Raw genomic sequence first — 18,667 nt, 5'->3', positions numbered from 1 at the left:
GTGCACAGTTGTCTTTGTTGGTGTTGTATTGTCTCTCCTGTCCCCTGTTCACTGCCCCTTAAATGGGAATAGGGACAATTTTGTTTTGTTTTCTCTACCCTTCTATCCCACTTTGCAATGCTTACGAACTGGTGCTTAATAAATGCTTGTTGCATTAAATAAATGTTGGAACCAACCTGTGAGATAGCTAATGAGCTATATAGAGATACTGACGTGTCTATGTAGAGCCCTACAGTAATATACATATATATGTATATATGTATATGTGTGTATGTAATATATATATATAATATTATATTCTACATCTTATGACTTAATTAGTGTATAGGGAGCTCCCATGTGGGAGGGACCTCTTTCTATTAGTTCAGATCAGTAACTGCTCTGAAATTTAGAGGCTTAGAGGGTATACTATTTTTATCCCCATTTTACAGATAAGGAAACTGAGATAAAGTCACATAGCTAATAAGTGGCAAACTCAGAAATGTTTTATGGTTTTACAAATCACACTTTTCCCCAACAGCCCTGTGAGCTGTTGGGATGTCACAGGAGGTAGAGCTGGCAGGGACCTTAGAGGCTGCCTAGTCCAACCCCCTGGGGAACTTGAAGTATAGCTGAAAAGACCAGGAAGGGATTGAGTTCCCACCTAGGGTAGCCCCTAAACCAAAGCTATGGTACTTAGCAGAAATTCTGCGTCTAGTTGATTGGCCTATGAAAGGCAAAAGTCTTTATCAGGATTTGAATTACTAATAAATCATCTTGCTCTTTCATACAGCCTGATGGAGATGTGACTAAAAAGCTGAGTGGAATAGAAACTGGAGGTAAGACAGACCTACCCTCTCAAATCTGGGCTTATCAACTGTCCTATTATTTAAATTAATGACAATAATAATCCCCATTTGGTTAGCATTTTGTAGTAGCTGTGAGGAGAGTAGGGTAAAGCTAATAGGCCTTGTCTTATAAAAGAAAAAAATTTGGCCAAGAAGTCATGCTTCTGGGACTCACACCCAGGTCTTCTGACTCTTGAGTCCATTGTACTTTCCACTCTCCAGAGCTATTCTTATTATATATGTATATAATATATTATTTTCATATGTAATATATATGTTACATCTATGTGTGTGTGTGTGTGTGTGTGTGTGTATAAAATTTCTCAGCTGTAAGCTCATACTCTTATGGAATTTACAAAGTATAAAGCAGGATTGACATTATACCCAGGCATAGTAGGCATCTCAATAAACCATGAGTTCCAATAGACTGTGAAGGCCCCCTGCCCCAATCAAAACTTCAGTACCTTTTGTCTAATACTGTCATAGTATCTTTAGCTTTGATCCATATTAAAAACACATAGGGGGAGGCAACATTTTGAGCTGTTGTCAGCCATTTATAAGCAAATATAAATGAATGCCATATACTTTTCATGACAGCAAGTTTTAATGGAAATTGGGAGAAGGAGCTCTGAGGATATTAGGAACTTGAAGGGATGGGAGGGCCACAGAATCGGAAGGCTGCTAACACTCAAGACAAACTTTCAGATATTTCCTAGAGTTGGCCCTAATCCCTGCACTCCTGGATCTAAAGGGCCAGGCCAGGGGTGGGGAAACTTTGGCCTCGAGGTCACATGTGGCCTTCTAGGTCCTTGGGTGCAGCCTTTTGCGTGGGTCCAAGTTTTACAGAACAAATCCTCTTATTAAGGGGATTTGTTCCGTGAAGTTTGGATTCAGTCAAAGGGCCACACTTCAGGATCTAGAGGGCCACATGTGGCCTCGAGGCTGCAGATTTCCCACCCCTGGGCCAGACCTTTAAAGAAGCCAAGTATTTCCCATGCAAATTTTGGAAATATGGTGCGTGAGAATGTGCATGCACTCTTAAGATCCAGGGCCTCTGCAAGCTCCTAGCCAGTTCACCAGGAGGCATAAATCTACAGTTGCTGCAACCCAAGTGGATTAATCCCTTTGATATAATATCCCTGTACTTAAGCACTGTGGAATTGTAAAATCTTAGGATCAGAAAGGGCCTTGGCGACCATTTAGGTTAGTACCTTTGTTTTATGAACAGGTAAGCTGAGGCTCAAAAAGAGCTGGTGAATGACTTGCCCAAGGTCATACAGAGCAGACGCAGACTAAAATCCAAGTCTCCTGACTCTGGAACCACTATGCCTATAGTCCCTAGGGTTTTCAGCTTTTTAATTTAATTTTTTTGGTTATTTTTAAAGTTCCAAGCTGTCTCCTTCCTTCCCTCCTCACACTACACTGAGGAAGGCCGCCATTTATCACAGATTTATACACACACACATCATATGTTGCGTATATATACATATATATGTAAAACCATACTATGAATGCTTCTGTTTATCAGTTCTTTATCTGGAGGTGGATAGCATCTTCATACATCCTTTATACTTGATTTGAGTATTTGTAATATTCAGAATAATTTAGTTGTTATTCCCAGTTATTCTTTGAACAATATTGCTGTTACCGTATACAGTGTTCTCTTGGTTATGCTCACTTTGCTATGCATTATTTCGTGAAAGTCTTTCCATGTTTTTCTAAAATCAACCTGCCTCATCATTTCTTACAGCACGGTAGTATTCTATTATAATCATACATCACAACTTGTTTAGCCATTCCCCAGCTGATGGGGGCTCAGTTCCCCTCAGTCCCTGCAGTTTCCAATTCTTTGCCAAAGGTATTCAGTTTATTGCCAAAGACTTTCTAATTTTTAGTGTCTTTTTTGTGTCCATGAGAATCATCAGAAATGGATATAGGGAGTCTATGTGATCTTGACCAAGTCATCTCTCATCCCTGGGCTTCAGTTTCCTCATCTATAAAATAAGAGCATTGAACTAGAACCGGGATGTCAAACTCCTGGCTAGCCAAACTCCCAAGTGCAGCCAAAACCAGATTAAAATATAATTGGGAAATGTATAAAAAGATAAATAAAAATCCAATACAACATAGATCATGTTAATTTATGATAGAATTTCTAGGTCAATATGCGACCCACAGGGATCCATTTCTATTTGAGTTTGACACCACCGGTTAGAAAACCTTCAAAGTCCCTTTCTGCTCTAGATCTGGGAGCCTAGGAACCAACAATGCATTATGGACCAATCTTGGAAGGTTCTCTGTCATGCCTTACATGAGAAAACATCAGACCTCTCTGCTGTTACCATGTATCAGATGCCCCATGTCAGTAGTGTTGTGCAGGCAGTCCCCAACCTCCTCCATCTGGGAGGGCTTCTTCCCTGTGCCAGGCCCTGTGCATTACTTGCTCCTTTCTTGGAGGACAAGCAGCTGCTTTGTGCTCAGAGCATTCAGTTCCTTGGTCTTCTTTGGGAAGCACCTCACAGCTGTTTTTGGACCTTCAAATTTTCAATGGTCCTCTCCCTACTCTAGATCTATGCCATTCCTTGGGGGTGCTTGTTCGACTAGGAGCTGCTCACGTCCCTTCCAACTTTGTGATTCAGGGAGATCAGCCCTCAAATCCCAACATTTTCTTGCATTACACCCAAATTCAATTTTTCCACTTCAGTTGTTTTCTGTGTTCCTTCTTCTACTTTGACTGCATTATCTTCTGTCTTTTCCTCTGCTACATTCATTCTGCCCAGGGTCACTAAGTGATGCAGTGGACAGAGTTTTGGACTTAGGAGTCAGGAAGACCTGGATTCAAATGCTACCTCACACACTTAACTAGCTGTATGACCTTAGGCATGGACAAGTCACTTAATCTCTCTCCTCTCTCATTTCCTCAAAGGAAAATGGAAATAATAGCATCTGCCCCTCCCTCTCCAGAGTCATCATGACCACAAGAGATATGTGTTAAGCATTTTGCAAGTCTTAAAGTGCTATAGAAATGCTTGTGGCTGATTTCAGTGTTTTCTTTGTTATTTCCCATCTTTATAAGATTTTTTTTAGTATTCCTTCCCAAGAGGGATATTCTTTTAATATATTATATTCCCAGGTTATTGATATTAATAATGTATACCCAAATAGTTTTCATCCCTCTCAAGATTTTTTAGCTATCTCGTCTTGTGAATGACTGATAACACCTTAATGTTTCCTATCTCTGTGAGTAGTTGCCACTTTCAGCGGGGACTCTTGGAACACCAGGCCCTGTGATAGCCATTGGGCAGATATTTGTAAAGGACTTTCAGTGGCTGCTTCCTCATAAGGTCCCACTTGTGTAATAAGCATCCATTCCAACTCTAACAAACCATTCCTATTTAGAGGTATTTGTCCTCTTGAGAATGCTAAATCAACAATTTTCATTTCTTCCAGGTCAAAATTCACCCACTAAGAATATCAAACCTTCACCATCTGTAGCACCAGATCCTCCAAAAGAAAACATATGTAATTATAATATTACTTTTGCCCCAGAACTCAACAGACCACCCAAGGTAAGAAGTTATTGTTTTTTGTATAAAATTGACATGGCATTAATATAGGCTGCCCTCTACTTGATTCATTATTGAGCCAAACAGCTCAACCTATTCCCTAAGTGCAGTCAGGCCATAGGAAGATACTTTGAAATTTATAGTCATCTCAGAGTGTTAATCCTGAAAGTCATTGCTCATTGCCATCAAAGTTGAGTGTGTTACACGGGATCAATGGAAAGTTTGCAGGCTTGCAAAAAATGGTGCAAGTTTTTTTAAAAAATATATTAGATGAGCCTTAGGTTATCAGTGGTTCACTGGAGTTCTCCCAAGCTTCCATTGTGGCACAGGAGGGATGGTGGGTTCTCAAAGACTGTTTCAGGAGAATCCAAGCTATGACAGGTGAGAAAGGCTTCAAGGTTGAGGCCAGCAACAAATTGGTATATCTGTCCTCCAAAGACCAGCTTAGTTAAGGGAGAGAGGCTCCTTTTCTGAAGCTTGTTCACTGGAGTATTATTTTTTTTTCAGCCACAGCAACTCATGAAAGCTATCTATTTGGGTATATAAGGGCTACAATCTGTGTTGGTAGAGAGGATACTCCCACCAACAAAATCACAGATTTGGTTTGTAAAGGCTCCATTCAAGGCAATGAAGTATTAAATGAGGTCACAGATTGAAAATTCCAGGTGCCCACATCCTCCCTTACCTTACCTGACTCAAACCAAGGAGAGATACTTAATAGTTATCAAACAGAGAAATTGCTTTTGAATTCTTTTTCTAATAGTAGATGACTGTGCCGGGCCCTTTGTACTGTATCACCTCATCCCCTGGTGACCATTGGCAAGTAATTCCCAAGAGACCAGAGAGGACCTTTCCTTCCCATGGCATTTACAGATCTTTACAGCCTTTGAAAAACAACTTAGGCCCCCTATGAACTCTAATCTTCTGAGCTATGTGATCCACATTATTTGAAAGAAATTCTATACCATTAAGGGGAAAAATTACCGTTAGCCCTATCACTTGCTATGGAAATAAGTGATATCTAGTTCCAGATCAGTCACTAACTCACTTTATGACCTTGGATAAGTTATTTAACTTCTCATTTTATGGAGGACACAATGAAGTGACTTGCCTTGCACCACCTAGCTGATTCAAAGGCAAGATCTGAATACAGACCCTCTAGTCTAGCACTCTGTCCTCAATGACCTACTTCTCCCATGAGAAAGCAAAAGGCAAGTCCCCTGAGGAACAATATGGGGAACAAGCTGGAAGATACACTTTGGCCAAGGAAAAAGAAAACCAAGTGTCCTGTTAACTCACTTCATTCTATATTGAACAAAAGTGGACTAAGTAACTACTATGAGCAGAGTACAGAACCCTTTTTATTAAAGGGCTCTCACACTAGAGCTTCTGCCTGTTTTTTCCTATCCTATAAGAAAGCCAATAAGGAAAATCCATAGGCCCCAGATTTGTTCCTGAAGGCAGCTAGATGGTGGATAAAGTGCAGGGCTTGAAGTCAGGAAGACCTGAGTTCAAATCCAGCCTCAGACCCTTATTTGCTGAGTGACTCTGGGAAAGACACTTTACTTGTTTTTGCCTCAGTTTCCTCATTAGTAAAGTGGGAATGAAGAGAGTCCTCCTTCCCAGGTTTGTGAGAAAATCTTTGTAAAGCTCTTTGCAAACCTTAAAACACTGTACACTATTATGCTAGTGATGATAATGATGATGATGATGATGATGATGATGGTGGTGGTGGTGGTGGTGGTGGTGGTGGTGGTGGTGGTGGTCAGTCGTTGAGCCTAGAGACCAAAATGAAGTCATGGACTTCCTTGGGGCCTACAGGATTGGAATGTCTGTATACAGTAACACTGCAGTGAGGAGACTCATCATCCTGAGTTCAAACCCAACCTCAGACTCTTACTAGCTATGTGACCCTGGGCAAGTCACTTACCCCAGTTTGCCTCAGTTTCCTCAGCTGTAAAATAAGCTGGAGAAGGCAATGGCAAACCACTCCAGTATCTTTGCCAAGAAAACCCCAAATGGGGTCACACGGAATCAGACTCAACTGAAATGAATGAACAACAGTAAACCAGACAGCTCTACTCCCTAAACAGAGCTTACGCCCCAAAGAACATTGACCAAAAAGCCAGATATGGCTCTGAGCATCTACTTTGCCCCTTCAAATCCTTCCCCAAATTTGCCTGCATGGAGAAAACTTTCTGTTCCTCTGGGCTGACTTTACTTAGTTACACTGGGGGCACTATGAATACTACGAAGAATTTTTGTTTCCTTCTAATAAATTCTGCTTGTACATTTCTTATGACAAGAGAAATTTTGTTTACTTTCAAAATAAGATCTTGAATCCTTTCAATTTCTGTTTCTCTTCATTGTGAAAAATGACAAAACAAACCAAGCTTAAGCAAGATGTTCACATTTTAAGAGCCTTTTTCTCTCTTTTTTTTTTTGCACGTGCTAGGTACAGCAGAGAGAGCTCCCCCCAAACCTGTATGAGAGACCAACGAACAGGAGAGCAAGCTGTGCCTTTGACTTAGGTAAATTGTTATTGTCACTCACTGGGTGCCTAGCGTGCCAGGTACCACAGAAACAAGGGCTGCCAAAGCAAACCGCTCCAGGGGTTAGAGTCTAGTAGATCAAATGAGAGAATCTTTGTAAAGCACCATACCTAGTTATTGTTATTATCATTAATATTAGAGTTAGGGAGGCAGGCTGGACATATTATGATAATCAACAACTACAAACAAGTAGATCAGATGGAATATCATGTGCAAAGTACTTTGTAAACTATAAAGCCCCCAGCACTGTGAGCTGTTATTGTTCCAGCCTTTCCTGAGAGGGCTTCCCAGAGGAGGGTGGGATTTGAAGATGCGGTGAGACCTTCAAAGAAAGAGCAGAGAAGATGACTAAAGGTAATGCAGGTGATGGGAACGGAGTAAGCAAAGATGAGGAGGGGTTGTGGATGGCACATTCAGAGGATGGTGAGTATACCAAATTATAGACAACCCCCTCCAAAAAAAAGCAAATGCCCTATGGCATTGCAGAAGCTGAATTAGCTTCCATTTAGAGTCTCAGGGCTAAATCCTAGAAGGCTCGAAGTTCAGAATCTGGTTACCTTAAGTGATGGGGCTTCAAGTCAAAATATTAAGTTTGTATTGTAATGGACAGACTGTACTGTAATGTGCTTCCTAAATATATCATCCAGAACTGAATACAACATTCTGACTGTGATCTGCTTAGAGTGATAGCTCAGCACAGCAAAGATATCCCCGACCTTATTCTTTTTCAAAATGGGGCTCCATATCTCAGATCTAAATGGAAATTCTGAGGAGTGGAGTCAGTTAGAGCTCAGCCAGAAAGAACTGGAGGAGCTGGAGCAAGTAGCAAATGAAGAATGATGAGATAGGACTGAGCTGCAGCAAACAAGGAAGATATCAAGAAAGGCATGACAGAGCATAAGAGGCAAGTGGTACCCTCTACTCAAAGCTAAGGGAAGTTTCAAGACAAAGGTCTGCTTTTTTTCCTCAGTTTCCCCTAATGGTTCCTGTCTGTCTATAAACACTGAATCACAATATAACCTGCTGGTTCTTTACCCAAATGTTTCTGGTTACCTGAACTTTGCCCTACCCACATAGAGGCCAGATGTTAACTAGAGATAGAGGTAAATTAAGGCAGAGAGCCAAATCAGCCAAAATGTTAGGAATTTTCCTAAATGAAGGGCTAATTGTAATTGTACTGCTTACTTCTTGTCTAGAATAAATGTCCATAAGTCACCAAAGGACCTTAAAGGCCATGGTCCTAGGCTTAAAATGAGATTATAATGTTAGAGAGCACTAGAGATATGCAGGGGCTAAAAGACAAAGCCATTGAAAAGTAAAGGCCATGGAAAGCTTTCAGATGGAGGCTGGTAGGGATGATGTGGATATTGCATTGCTAGAGGACTGGCATGGAGCAGTGTAGCTAAAGCTATACAGAGGACACCTAGGGATAGAGGCAGGGATACAGAGAACATTTTGCAAGATGCTGTTGAAACTTTGGGGACACTTAAAGTAATTACTAACTTATATGAAGAAGCTACACTGGTTTTTCTAAATTCTCTGAGGATGTAGATTTTTCTAAAATTCCCCAAAAGCTATTCAACTGTGTATATCCTTTGACCCAGTGATTCCACTGAGCCCCAAAGAGATCAAAAAAAGAAGAAAGAAAAATGTTTATTTTTGTCATGTCATTGTAATTAGGTATGACTATTTGTGACTCCATTTGAGGCTGTCTTGACAAAGATACTGGAGGAGTTTGCCATTTCTTTTTCTGGCTCATTTTACAGATGTGGAAACTGAGGCAGGCAGAGGTTAAGTGACTTGCCTCAGTTCATACAGCTAGTAAGTACCTGAGGTCAGAGTTGAACTCGGGTCTTCTTGAGCCTTCCTGAATACAGACCCAGCACTCTACTCACTGTGCCATGTAGCTACCCATAAAATATTTATAGCTGCTCTTTTCTGTGGTGGCACATGGGAAACTGAAGCAATGCCCGTCAATTGGAGAATTGCCAAATGAGGTGTGGTGCGTGAATGTGACAGTACTACTGTGTGACAAGAAATGATGAAGGGGAAGGTTTTAGAAGACCCTGTGAAGACTTGTACGAACAGATGCAAAGTGAAGTAAGCAAAACCAGGAGAACAATCTACACAGTATAGCAATATTGTAATGATAGTAAACTGTGAAAGACTTAGGAACTCTGATCAGCACAGTGACCAAACAAAGTTCCAAAGAGCTTAGGATGAAATATGCTATTTACAGTCAGAGAACTGATGGACTCAGAGTATAGAGAGAGACATTTTCTTCTTCTTCTTTTTTCTTTTGTTTTTCTTGTCTTTTCAATGGATGGAGGAGGGAGAGAATTTGGAACTGAAAATAAAATAAAATTCAATTATAAAAATAAATCCCCAGGAAATTGTTATGTGACCTCTCAAAGAAGAGAAGATTCTACACCAAAATAAGACTGTTCATCAGGGAGTATCTAGAGATAGATTATCTGGATTAACTTTATGAGAAAGACCTATCTAGTACCAGGAGCAGCTACAGATGCCACCAGACTTCTATACCCAAAGCATATAATGTGATATCACAGTGGAATCCCAGGACTAAAACTGGACTTTATCAGGAAAGGAACCATGTCTCCTGGAGAAAAAACACATGGGATATATGGGTCAGAAGTATAACCAAAGCACCAGCAGGCATCTGAAGCAGGGAAAAAGAGACAGACTGCTAGAAGTATCAGGGGTACAGCTTTTAGAATTATGTAGAGTCTAAAAACTTCAAGGCCTGCAGTTACATGGCAACATGCTTACAGAGACCAGTAGAGCAATATAGTATGATGATGGGACGCCAGAAGAAACACATGTGACATTCTTTCAAGGTACCATTTAGCCAAAGCAAAGAAAGCCCTTCAAGTTTGTAACTTGGGTAAGAGACTGATAGAGAATAAAACAATAAAATCCAAAGAAGCAAATACAGTTAGACTGGAACAAGTGTGTTTGGGTATTGCATACCCCCAAGAGTAGCCTCCTAGGAAATGAAGAGATGGGCAGCATGAGGCCCCCTCCTTGAATGGAGGTTCCAGGAGGAGCCCTCTGCCCTTTAATTAGAGCATACTGAGGAGGTATGTGATCTTGCAGGAGGCAGACACTACTGGGGCTTGATGGGGAAATTCAGAGGAGTGCTGCAAGGTGGAAAAAGATGCTTACCTTTTTATGTTTCTCTTCACTTCTGTGTTTGAATTTCAGAGTTTCTCCACAGCTCTGATCTCTTCATCGTGAATGTTTGTAAGTCCTCTATTTCATTAAAGGTCCGTATTTTCCCCTGTAGCATTACACTCAATTTTGTTGCTTGTTATTCTTGGCTATAAGCCCATATCCTTTGCCTTCTGGGATGTGATATCCCAGATCCAAGTCTCTGCTCCTTTACAGTGGTGGGCTACTAAATCCTATGTGATCCTGACCATGACTCCTTGGTACATGAATTCTTTCTTTCTGGATGCTTACAGTGTTTTTTCCTTGAACTGAATGCTCTGCATTTTGACCATAATGTTCCTGGAAGTTTTCATTTTGAGGTTTCTTTCTGGATATGACAAGCAGATTCCTTCTATTTGCATTTTGCCCTCTGATTCTAAGAGATATGGACAGTTTCCTTTTAAGGCTTCTTGAAATGTAATGTCTAGGCCCTTGAGGCTTTTTTGGTCATGGAGTTCAGATAGTCCTATGTGCAAACATATTTTCATCTGACCTGAAGAAGCAGGTTTTTAAACAGCCATTCCATCAGGCTCACTCTTCAGTACCCTTGTACATTTCCACATTTCCAGTTTCCCTTTCCTCCCAAATGGAGCATAAGTGCATTCTCAACAAGCCTGCAAATCCCAATGCAGCACAAAGGATTGAAGAAAGTCTCTCTTTGCACAGACTCTTAGAATCAGTGAGTTTTTCTTAGTCATTTATCTTGGTTGAAAAAGAACCAGCTTTCTTCAAATCATACCTCAGACACCTCACAGAGAATTGAAAGCTGAGCCCTGGATTCTGGAAGATTGAGACAATGGAGGGAAGCTGAGCTGGCCAATCCTCCCAAGCTGGAAAGACTTCCAGTATGGACCCCTGGTCTGGCATCCAGGCACAAGCTGAACTGAATTTGACAAGGCTCATTGCAGGGTGGTTGTCTATCAGATGATGAATTCTTTGGGCCACAGCAATTCATAAAGATGGTCTACCTAGGTTGGAAGCAAATGGCAATCTGTGTCAGAACAGGGAGCACCATCACCAAGGAAATCATAGCTCCCTGAAGTACTGAGAGAAATAAAAGAGTTACCAGTTAGCCTTTACTCTGAACGTGCCTTCCACTTTGAATTAACTCAAAAAGGGGGCAGCACAGGGACACTGGACTTGGAGTCATAGGCCCTAGGCTTAAATTCATCCTCAGACATTACTAATTTTGGGCCCTTACGCAAGTCACTCTTTGTGCCTCAATTTCCTTGTGGGAAAAGTGGAGGTGGAAGTAGACTCAATGGCCTCTGATGTCTCTCCTAGACCTCAATCTCTGATTCTATAAATACCAAGCTCAAAGGGGAATAACTCTCTAAGCATGAGCTAACTTAAAGTAGACTAGAGTTTCTTAACCAGGGATTTGTGAGCTTGCTTTAAAAAATATTTTGATAATTGTATTTCCATATAATTGGTTTCCTTTGGACTCCTATGTATTTTATGTTAAACACTCTGAGAAGGGGTCCACAGGCTTCACCAGTCTGCCCAAGGGATCCATGAAACAAAAAAGGGATAAGAGCCCTTAAAATAGATCCTTCTAATAGAATTCTATTTTTTATTGTATTTCAGCAGGAATATCGTAAGTATGGACAGAATGTTGTACCCATCATCACTGTATGGCTGCATACATGTTCTTTGTAGAGGCTTATATTATCACCACCATTATCCCAAACTATTTATTCAGCCCCTGTCTACCTGTAGAGTTTTGCAAACTAATATCCTAAGCAAATTGACAGAAGCCACTTCCTGCCTTCTGGGAACTTATAATTAAGCTAGACAATATTTGAGTGGGAAGACAGAAAGGAAACACATGGAGAACTACCCAAACTTTGAGCAAGTAGATGAATTAATAATTAACACATTCACATTGCCTCCCAGAAGAAGTATAAATACCCACTTTTGGAGTTGCTCTTATATTTTCAAATGGCCTGGGACCAAGAAATATTTATTCCCTGTCTCTCTCTCTCTTTTTCTCTCTCTGAATGTTACAAGAAAATAATGAATCTTTTTTTTAGGGCAACCATCCCAAAGAGCCTTCCTTTCTCATGTTCTCTCAAATACGTAAGTAAAGAACAAAATTAGTGTGACTTTTGTTATGGGTAAAATCTGAAATAACTGAGAAGACAAAGGTTTGAACTTCTGAGCATATTGATTTCTTAAGCAAGGCATACCAGTTGCGTAGCAAATCGGGACCAGGATTCTTCAGCTTGGCACTGGACCCTGAATGCAGGGGGAGATATTTTTTATACATTAAAAGAAAACAATTAACAGGATATAAATCAGGATACAAGATTAAGTAATCTGATTTCTAAGTGGAGGAAAAATTAAGGGCTTTCTGAGTTGAGAGGGGGATAAATGAGTTTCAAGAGTTGAGACAGGGGAGAGTAAGCAGGCAGATATTTCCAGATGTGAAACAGAATGTCACTCAATCCCATGATTAGCAAGCAGGTGGAATTTACAGGAAAATGTTATTTAGGTCTCAAAATGAAGTCAGTTTTACAAGATGAAGTCACTTTGGTTTACACAAGTCCCATCATTCTTTTAATTTCCCTCTTTGATTCATTGCTGAGGAGGCTAGTCCACTCCCCCAACAGATCACTTATTTATAAGCCAAATTTATAAGATTTTTAATGTGCTCATGCTTACCATCAACATTATATACCAAGAAAAGACCACTGGGAAGCATCTTCTTACATAGTTTAGTACAACAGCTAACACAGAATTTAAGAACAATTACGATGATATACAAATCTTGTTAAATAGCCTGTACAGGTACGCTAAATGGACTAATTTTGAGAGGGGAGATTTACATGTCACCAAAGTAACCAAGAAAACTCAACAAACATAAACACAATGAAACAAAGAAAAGCCAAAGCAATACAATGGTGATCATCAGTTTCAAATAACATCAAGTCTCCTTGTAACCTAGTAACCTCACTCCCAATGTCCATTTAATCATCACATGTTGTATTCAGTCCCAGATGCCCCATGTAGTCCTCTAGTCCCTGGACATATCTTGGGCATTTGGGAATAGACCAATAGCTGTCTCAGGACAGCTCTGAAGGGGCTATGCTTCTTCGGTTTCAAGTCATTTACAGAAATTCCTAAATAATTCTGCTAAAATCTGCCAATAACAAGACTTAATAAAACTTAGTACAACTCCTAAATTTTGTTTTCCAGTAACTAGTTCATTTGGTGAAAACCAGTTCAAGCCTTATAGAGTTGATCCTACTAACAACAGAGCTATAAGAACATCAAGTTAGAACCCATAATTCACCTGAGACTTTAGAGAATTTCTATATACCCCTTGCTGTTTTTATCTTTACCTCAATCCCCTCCTTGATATAAGAATCTAAAAACAATCATGAAGGTCAGAACCTTCTGTCTTTTAAAATTATTAGACATACTTTCAAATGGGAAAATTATTTCACTTTACAATTATCAATACAACTTTATATATTAAATCCTCAATCCAGTTTTGAGAACTTACTACTAAAACATAAAGCCTGAATTTCCAATTAGAAACATTTAGAAGTCAATCATATGCATGTGTATGTAGTTCTTAAAGAAAAGTCTATTCCTGTTCCTCAAATTTTACTATTCCATTTAATTAGAAAACTTATATATTATTACATCCTTGTTTTATTATTTTGTCTAATTTGTCTTGGGAGGATATCATCACTATATTATAATTTGGCCAAAAATATAGATGAAAATTATAAGATTTTTCATACCTGCATTTTATTGTAGTAGCTCAAAAATATTCCAGTATTAATCTATTAATTAATGGATTTAGTATTGTACTTACAAAACCTCCACTGCTCGCCTGACCTGATTTTTGGAAATTTGCTACGAAAGGAAAAGGAGACTCCCAAGTTTTTGCAACAATGTCAAGACTCATCCTTTCAAGGGCACAGAATGACTTGACGTCTACCATAACAGAGGAAAAACTCCCTTCGTTTTGTTTGATTCTAGGCACAAGTCATATCTGACAGGCAATCCATATGTCCATATTTTTCACAGGGTACCATACGTTCAGAATTAGCCAGGTAGTAAAATTTTCTGTTCAGAAAAGAAATAGCACAATGGAGAAACGGAGTCAGGAGGATATTACCTTAAACCATACCAAGGTCACCCCCCTCAGCTTTTCCCAGGGACAGACATCTACCTGCAATGGACTGCACTACATGCCATTTTCTGCTTTACTGCTGAACTGTTGATTTAATGGGCACTTCAGCCATCCCTGTAATCAAATTATATCCCCAAGAGTTTTTACCTCAAATTACAAAATTATACTAATCAGAGTATAGGCTGTGTGGTAAACAAGAAAGTTCTGTTGGCCACATTCCTAGGTGAGAAGGGTTGGGACCTAGCATGGACAGATTGGAGGTCAGAAACTAATGAAGGGCCTATTAGAGAGGAGAACGTAAAGTCACATGGCCAGGGGACAGTATAGAGGGAGAGCCAAAGTTCAAAAAATAATATAAGAAGCCCCCTTTTTCTAAATGTGTTGTAGTCATCCTGTAACCTTCCTGGGGAGGCTACCCGTCCATTCAGGGGGAATGGACGTAAAAATGAATAAAAGCTTTCCTGATTTCACAACAGGGATTGTTCTTTGTTTAAGGTGAGCATGTTTCTCACTGCTGGGGCTTGTTAGATGGGCTCACTTCTAACAGGCTTGAATATTATTAGTTTTCTCATGTTTCCCTAACACTTACATGTCATTACTTTTCAATTATCCATTACTGATAAATTAAAACTAACCACATTCTGGAGTTTCAGATACACAGCAAATACATGATAGTTGACATAATGTATTGAAGTCACAGCTTTAAACCGCACTGTACATTTCATAATTTTTATAAGTGATAGCTAACAATGAAAACTCATTTTGTCCTATAGTAAACTTGTGAATTCTCCACTTTGACAAAGAGTGGGAGAGGGGATCCTATTTTCTCAGTTCTAGGTTCTCAGACTTTAGTCATTTCGATTTTGCAACATTCAGTCAGTAGGGCTGATAAGATCTTATGACTCTTTCCTGAATACAAAGTCTCAAGGGACCTCACAGATAAGAATATCTTAAAGAGTCTGTGCAACTTTTTCCCAAACAGTCAATTATGATTCTCTGTTTTAAAACAAAATGTGACCCATTAAGCATTTAACAGTTCTCATATATCTGTTTTTATCACATTATATTAATAGCTCAGTTTGTAATTTAAGGGCATCCAGATTAAAAGAGGAGGTATTTGTCTAGCAGCATTTCTGACATAATATCATGTATTTAAAACATGAAACAAAAATTTTTACCAGTCAGAAGGCATCGATTCAACCAAATGTATTTCCTAAAATATCTTGCACAGAAAATCATTGACCTTATTACCTTTGGCAATTCGTATTAATCACATCAAAAACCTGGTATAAAGTTATCAAGTATGGAACAATTACATCCAATGAAATAGTCAACTTTATATAGTACTTACCATAAGCCAGGCACCAAATTGAGTATTTCACAATCATATCATTTGATCCTTATAACAACGGTGGGAGCTGGGTTCCATTATGTTCCTCTTTATGGGTCAGCAAACTGAGATAAACAGAGATAAAATAACTTTCTTAAGATCACACAGCTAATAAATTTCTGAGACAGGAATGTAACTCAGGCTTCCTTGCATTTTTCCAGCATTTTTTTTTGCATTTAATGCCACAATTAATATGAGATCACATTTCACCACACCATAATTTAGTTACAGGATAAATTTCAACCAAATGAAATCTGGATTTACAACCACAATATCAAAATCTCAATTTCCCAGGGCTATTAGTCACTTGTGCTTTCAAATTTAGAGCTCAGAGTTAACAGCTCATTTACAAAGGTTCATGGTAGCACTTTGATCTTTCCATAAACTTTTAATTTATTTTCTTTCAAAAATCACCCAAAGAGTCAAATCAGTTCCTTTCATGTTCGTAACCTGGCCTCATCCTCCCTCTCCCTGAGGCTTTTCAGTTTTAATCCTAAACTATTCCAAGTGGCAGCCTTGTATTCCCATCCCCTTGCTTTGGAGCTCATGAGATTCCAAAGACTGGTGAATATACCCCCAGAATAATCTTTGAGGAGCAGAGTGCTATATTTCCTAACCATATCCCAAATTATTTAAATAACTAATCTTTATTTTATTGTGCAATTCAGCACAAAATTTTGCACAGTCCTAATTAATTGCAGTAGTGTTACCCTTTTAGGTTCCTGAGAGAAACCTAATGGTTTTTTTCTAATTTTCTTTGGTGATTTTGCTTCTAGTTTACCTAAACAGTTCTGTTGTGTAATGCTTTGAAAGTTCTACTTTAGTGTTCCCGAAAGATATTTCCAATTCATGGTCACTTTCCCTATTTCCCATCACCATGAATCCAAGGTCTAGGTCCAGGCAATGGTGGAAGAGGAGTGAGTGGTCGCTTCACACAGATCCCTCTTCAGTTTAAATCACCCTTTCCATTTCTTAATTAAATTTTTCTCATTTTTAAGTTGCTCCCTAATTTAAACATGGTCAAGAAAAGGTTCATAAGACATGCCTATTAAGTTGTAGATAAATTTAAAATGTGAACTTCATACCAATTATTTTCTTCCCTCTGGGATTACTTTCAAACTGGCTAGCTGCCTTCCTTCATTTATCATCGTCAGAGAAAAAGGAATCTAAGTGCTGTTTACTCCTAAAATTTTTACATAATTCTTATTTTTCCTTAAAACAAATTCTACAGAGTGATACCCCAAAACTCACTAAGATGTGTTTGGCATCTGCTAAGTGACTTATCCGATTGGATAAAGAGAAACGAATGAGTTCTTGGAATTACCCTAAATCCCAGTAGTTCTCCCCTGAAATCTTAAAATGATTAATCTCCAAATTCCTTAATGATTAATTTCCAATCTCCTTAATCTCCAAACTTCCAACATCTACTAAGATATTTTTAGCAGTTACTATAATTTGCAGTCTTCATTCATATATAATGCCACAAATTCCTACAAACTAGGAAAAAGTTATCTTTTCTTTGATTTTATCTCTGTAACTCCATGGTGACCAGGGCTGAAATAACAGAGAAAGAATATTGAAGGTCTTTTTTCCTTTGTAACCTAATCTTTTGTTGAAAACCTAAAGTAGGAGTTAAGTCCTGATTACTGGGACAGAGGTTAGCATCAGATTACAGAAGTTTGGGGAAACTGCTGAATGAGTGAATGAAACTTTATTCATCTTTCCCAGTATACTAAACTCTTTGGCTGCAACTTTTCAGCAGTTTTCCTGGCTGGCTGCATTTTCCCCTAAGAAATGTTTTCAAGGTAGCAGAATCTACAAACACCAAACATGACACACAACAAAGATTATTTTCTGAGCATTTTACAAAGACATAAAAACAGACAAAATGATAAGACAGAAAACAGTGTGCACAATTTTCCAAAATTTGCAGTGATTAAAGATCCTGTCGTGTAAATTTTGGGACCCATTTGGATTTTATATATTTTAGCATAATATGAGAGCTCTATCTTTTAGCTGCCTCTTTCACTCTTGTATGGGAATCTATACTTGTTTCGAGGTCAATGAGAATTTCTCTAAGGTGGGGGTGTCAATTTAACAATGAGCTCGTCCCCTGGTTTCATGACAAAAGAAATTTCTCCAAGGAGGAATCCTTTGGTATTTTACTATTACCAAAACTCATTGTCCCCTTAAACAGAATATGTCTTCCGCAGCAGTGTGGGGGTAAACTTTACCTTGGCTCAAAAGAATTGAAATCGAGAGGGGGGTCCTACCTCCAGGGCAGTCTTCCATAAAAATGAATATGCAATCCTGGGGGTTGGAGTTCTTTCTCAGTTTGGCTGGCTTCACCAAAAACTGTCATGGTGAAATCTGAAATAAATGAGGAAACAAAAGTTTGAGCTTAAGAGCATATCAGTTTATTAAAACAATGCATGCCAATGACATAACAAACCGGGACCCTGAATACAGGGAGAGAGAGATTTTTAGGCATTAAAAGAAAACAATTAACAGGATATAAGAAATGAGATTTCTAATTGGAGGAAAGGTTAGAAACTTTTTGAGTTGGGAGTGGGATGAATGAATTTCAAGAGTTGGGACAAGGGAGAGCAAGCAGGTAGACTTTTCCAGATGTGAAACAGGATATCACTCAAATACAAGGTAAAAGTTGTTGCATTCATCAAATGCTATGGTGGAACTGATGAGGGCTGGAAGGGGGGGTTTGAGACCCCCACAAAGACCAGGGTACCGGGGGCAGGTCATCTGCAGAAGAATTCACGGACTCAAGCATTGTTGAAGTCAAGGTAAAGATTTATTACACTTTTCAATGGCTAAGAGTTCTTAGGGAACCTGCAACCTTAAAGGGTACAGGGAAAGTTTATATAGGATATTCTATAGTATCACTTGTGCCAAATATGCTACCTGGGTGTTTTGGGGTGGGATTAGGGAGTAGTTAA

General features: G+C 39.1%; 2 protein-coding genes across 16 annotated transcripts in view; one reads left to right on the top strand and one right to left on the bottom strand.

Moving 5' to 3' along the window:
* The window catches only part of LOC140515491 (uncharacterized), a 497,421-nt gene that overhangs the window by 364,091 nt on the left and 114,663 nt on the right, over positions 1 to 18,667 (bottom strand). For all 9 annotated transcript variants that reach the window (XR_011971047.1, XR_011971051.1, XR_011971053.1 and 6 more), the window contains exons 6-9: positions 17,987 to 18,083; positions 15,675 to 15,778; positions 12,366 to 14,256; positions 10,132 to 11,144 (exon numbers count right to left, since the gene is read on the bottom strand). The gene's annotated coding sequence lies outside the window, so the exon portion shown is untranslated. The remainder of the gene's footprint in view (positions 1 to 10,131; positions 11,145 to 12,365; positions 14,257 to 15,674; positions 15,779 to 17,986; positions 18,084 to 18,667) is intronic.
* LOC140515484 (fibrous sheath-interacting protein 2-like) overlaps positions 1 to 18,667 on the top strand; it is a 100,941-nt gene that overhangs the window by 32,908 nt on the left and 49,366 nt on the right. For 5 of the 7 annotated variants that reach the window (XM_072626206.1, XM_072626205.1, XM_072626208.1 and 2 more), the window contains 4 exons: positions 773 to 818; positions 4,278 to 4,396; positions 6,849 to 6,924; positions 12,210 to 12,255. In XM_072626206.1, the coding sequence (XP_072482307.1) occupies positions 773 to 818; positions 4,278 to 4,396; positions 6,849 to 6,924; positions 12,210 to 12,255 (287 nt within the window). Of the gene's footprint in view, positions 1 to 772; positions 819 to 4,277; positions 4,397 to 6,848; positions 10,252 to 12,209; positions 12,370 to 18,667 lie in introns of those variants that run through there. The other 2 variants (XM_072626212.1, XM_072626211.1) reach the window with 2 other exon arrangements.

Source organism: Notamacropus eugenii, chromosome X (assembly GCF_028372415.1).
Source record: "Notamacropus eugenii isolate mMacEug1 chromosome X, mMacEug1.pri_v2, whole genome shotgun sequence".
Lineage (NCBI taxonomy): Eukaryota > Metazoa > Chordata > Mammalia > Diprotodontia > Macropodidae > Notamacropus > Notamacropus eugenii.
The sequence above is the reverse complement of the archived record's forward strand: the minus strand, read 5'-3'. Positions and strand labels throughout refer to the sequence as shown.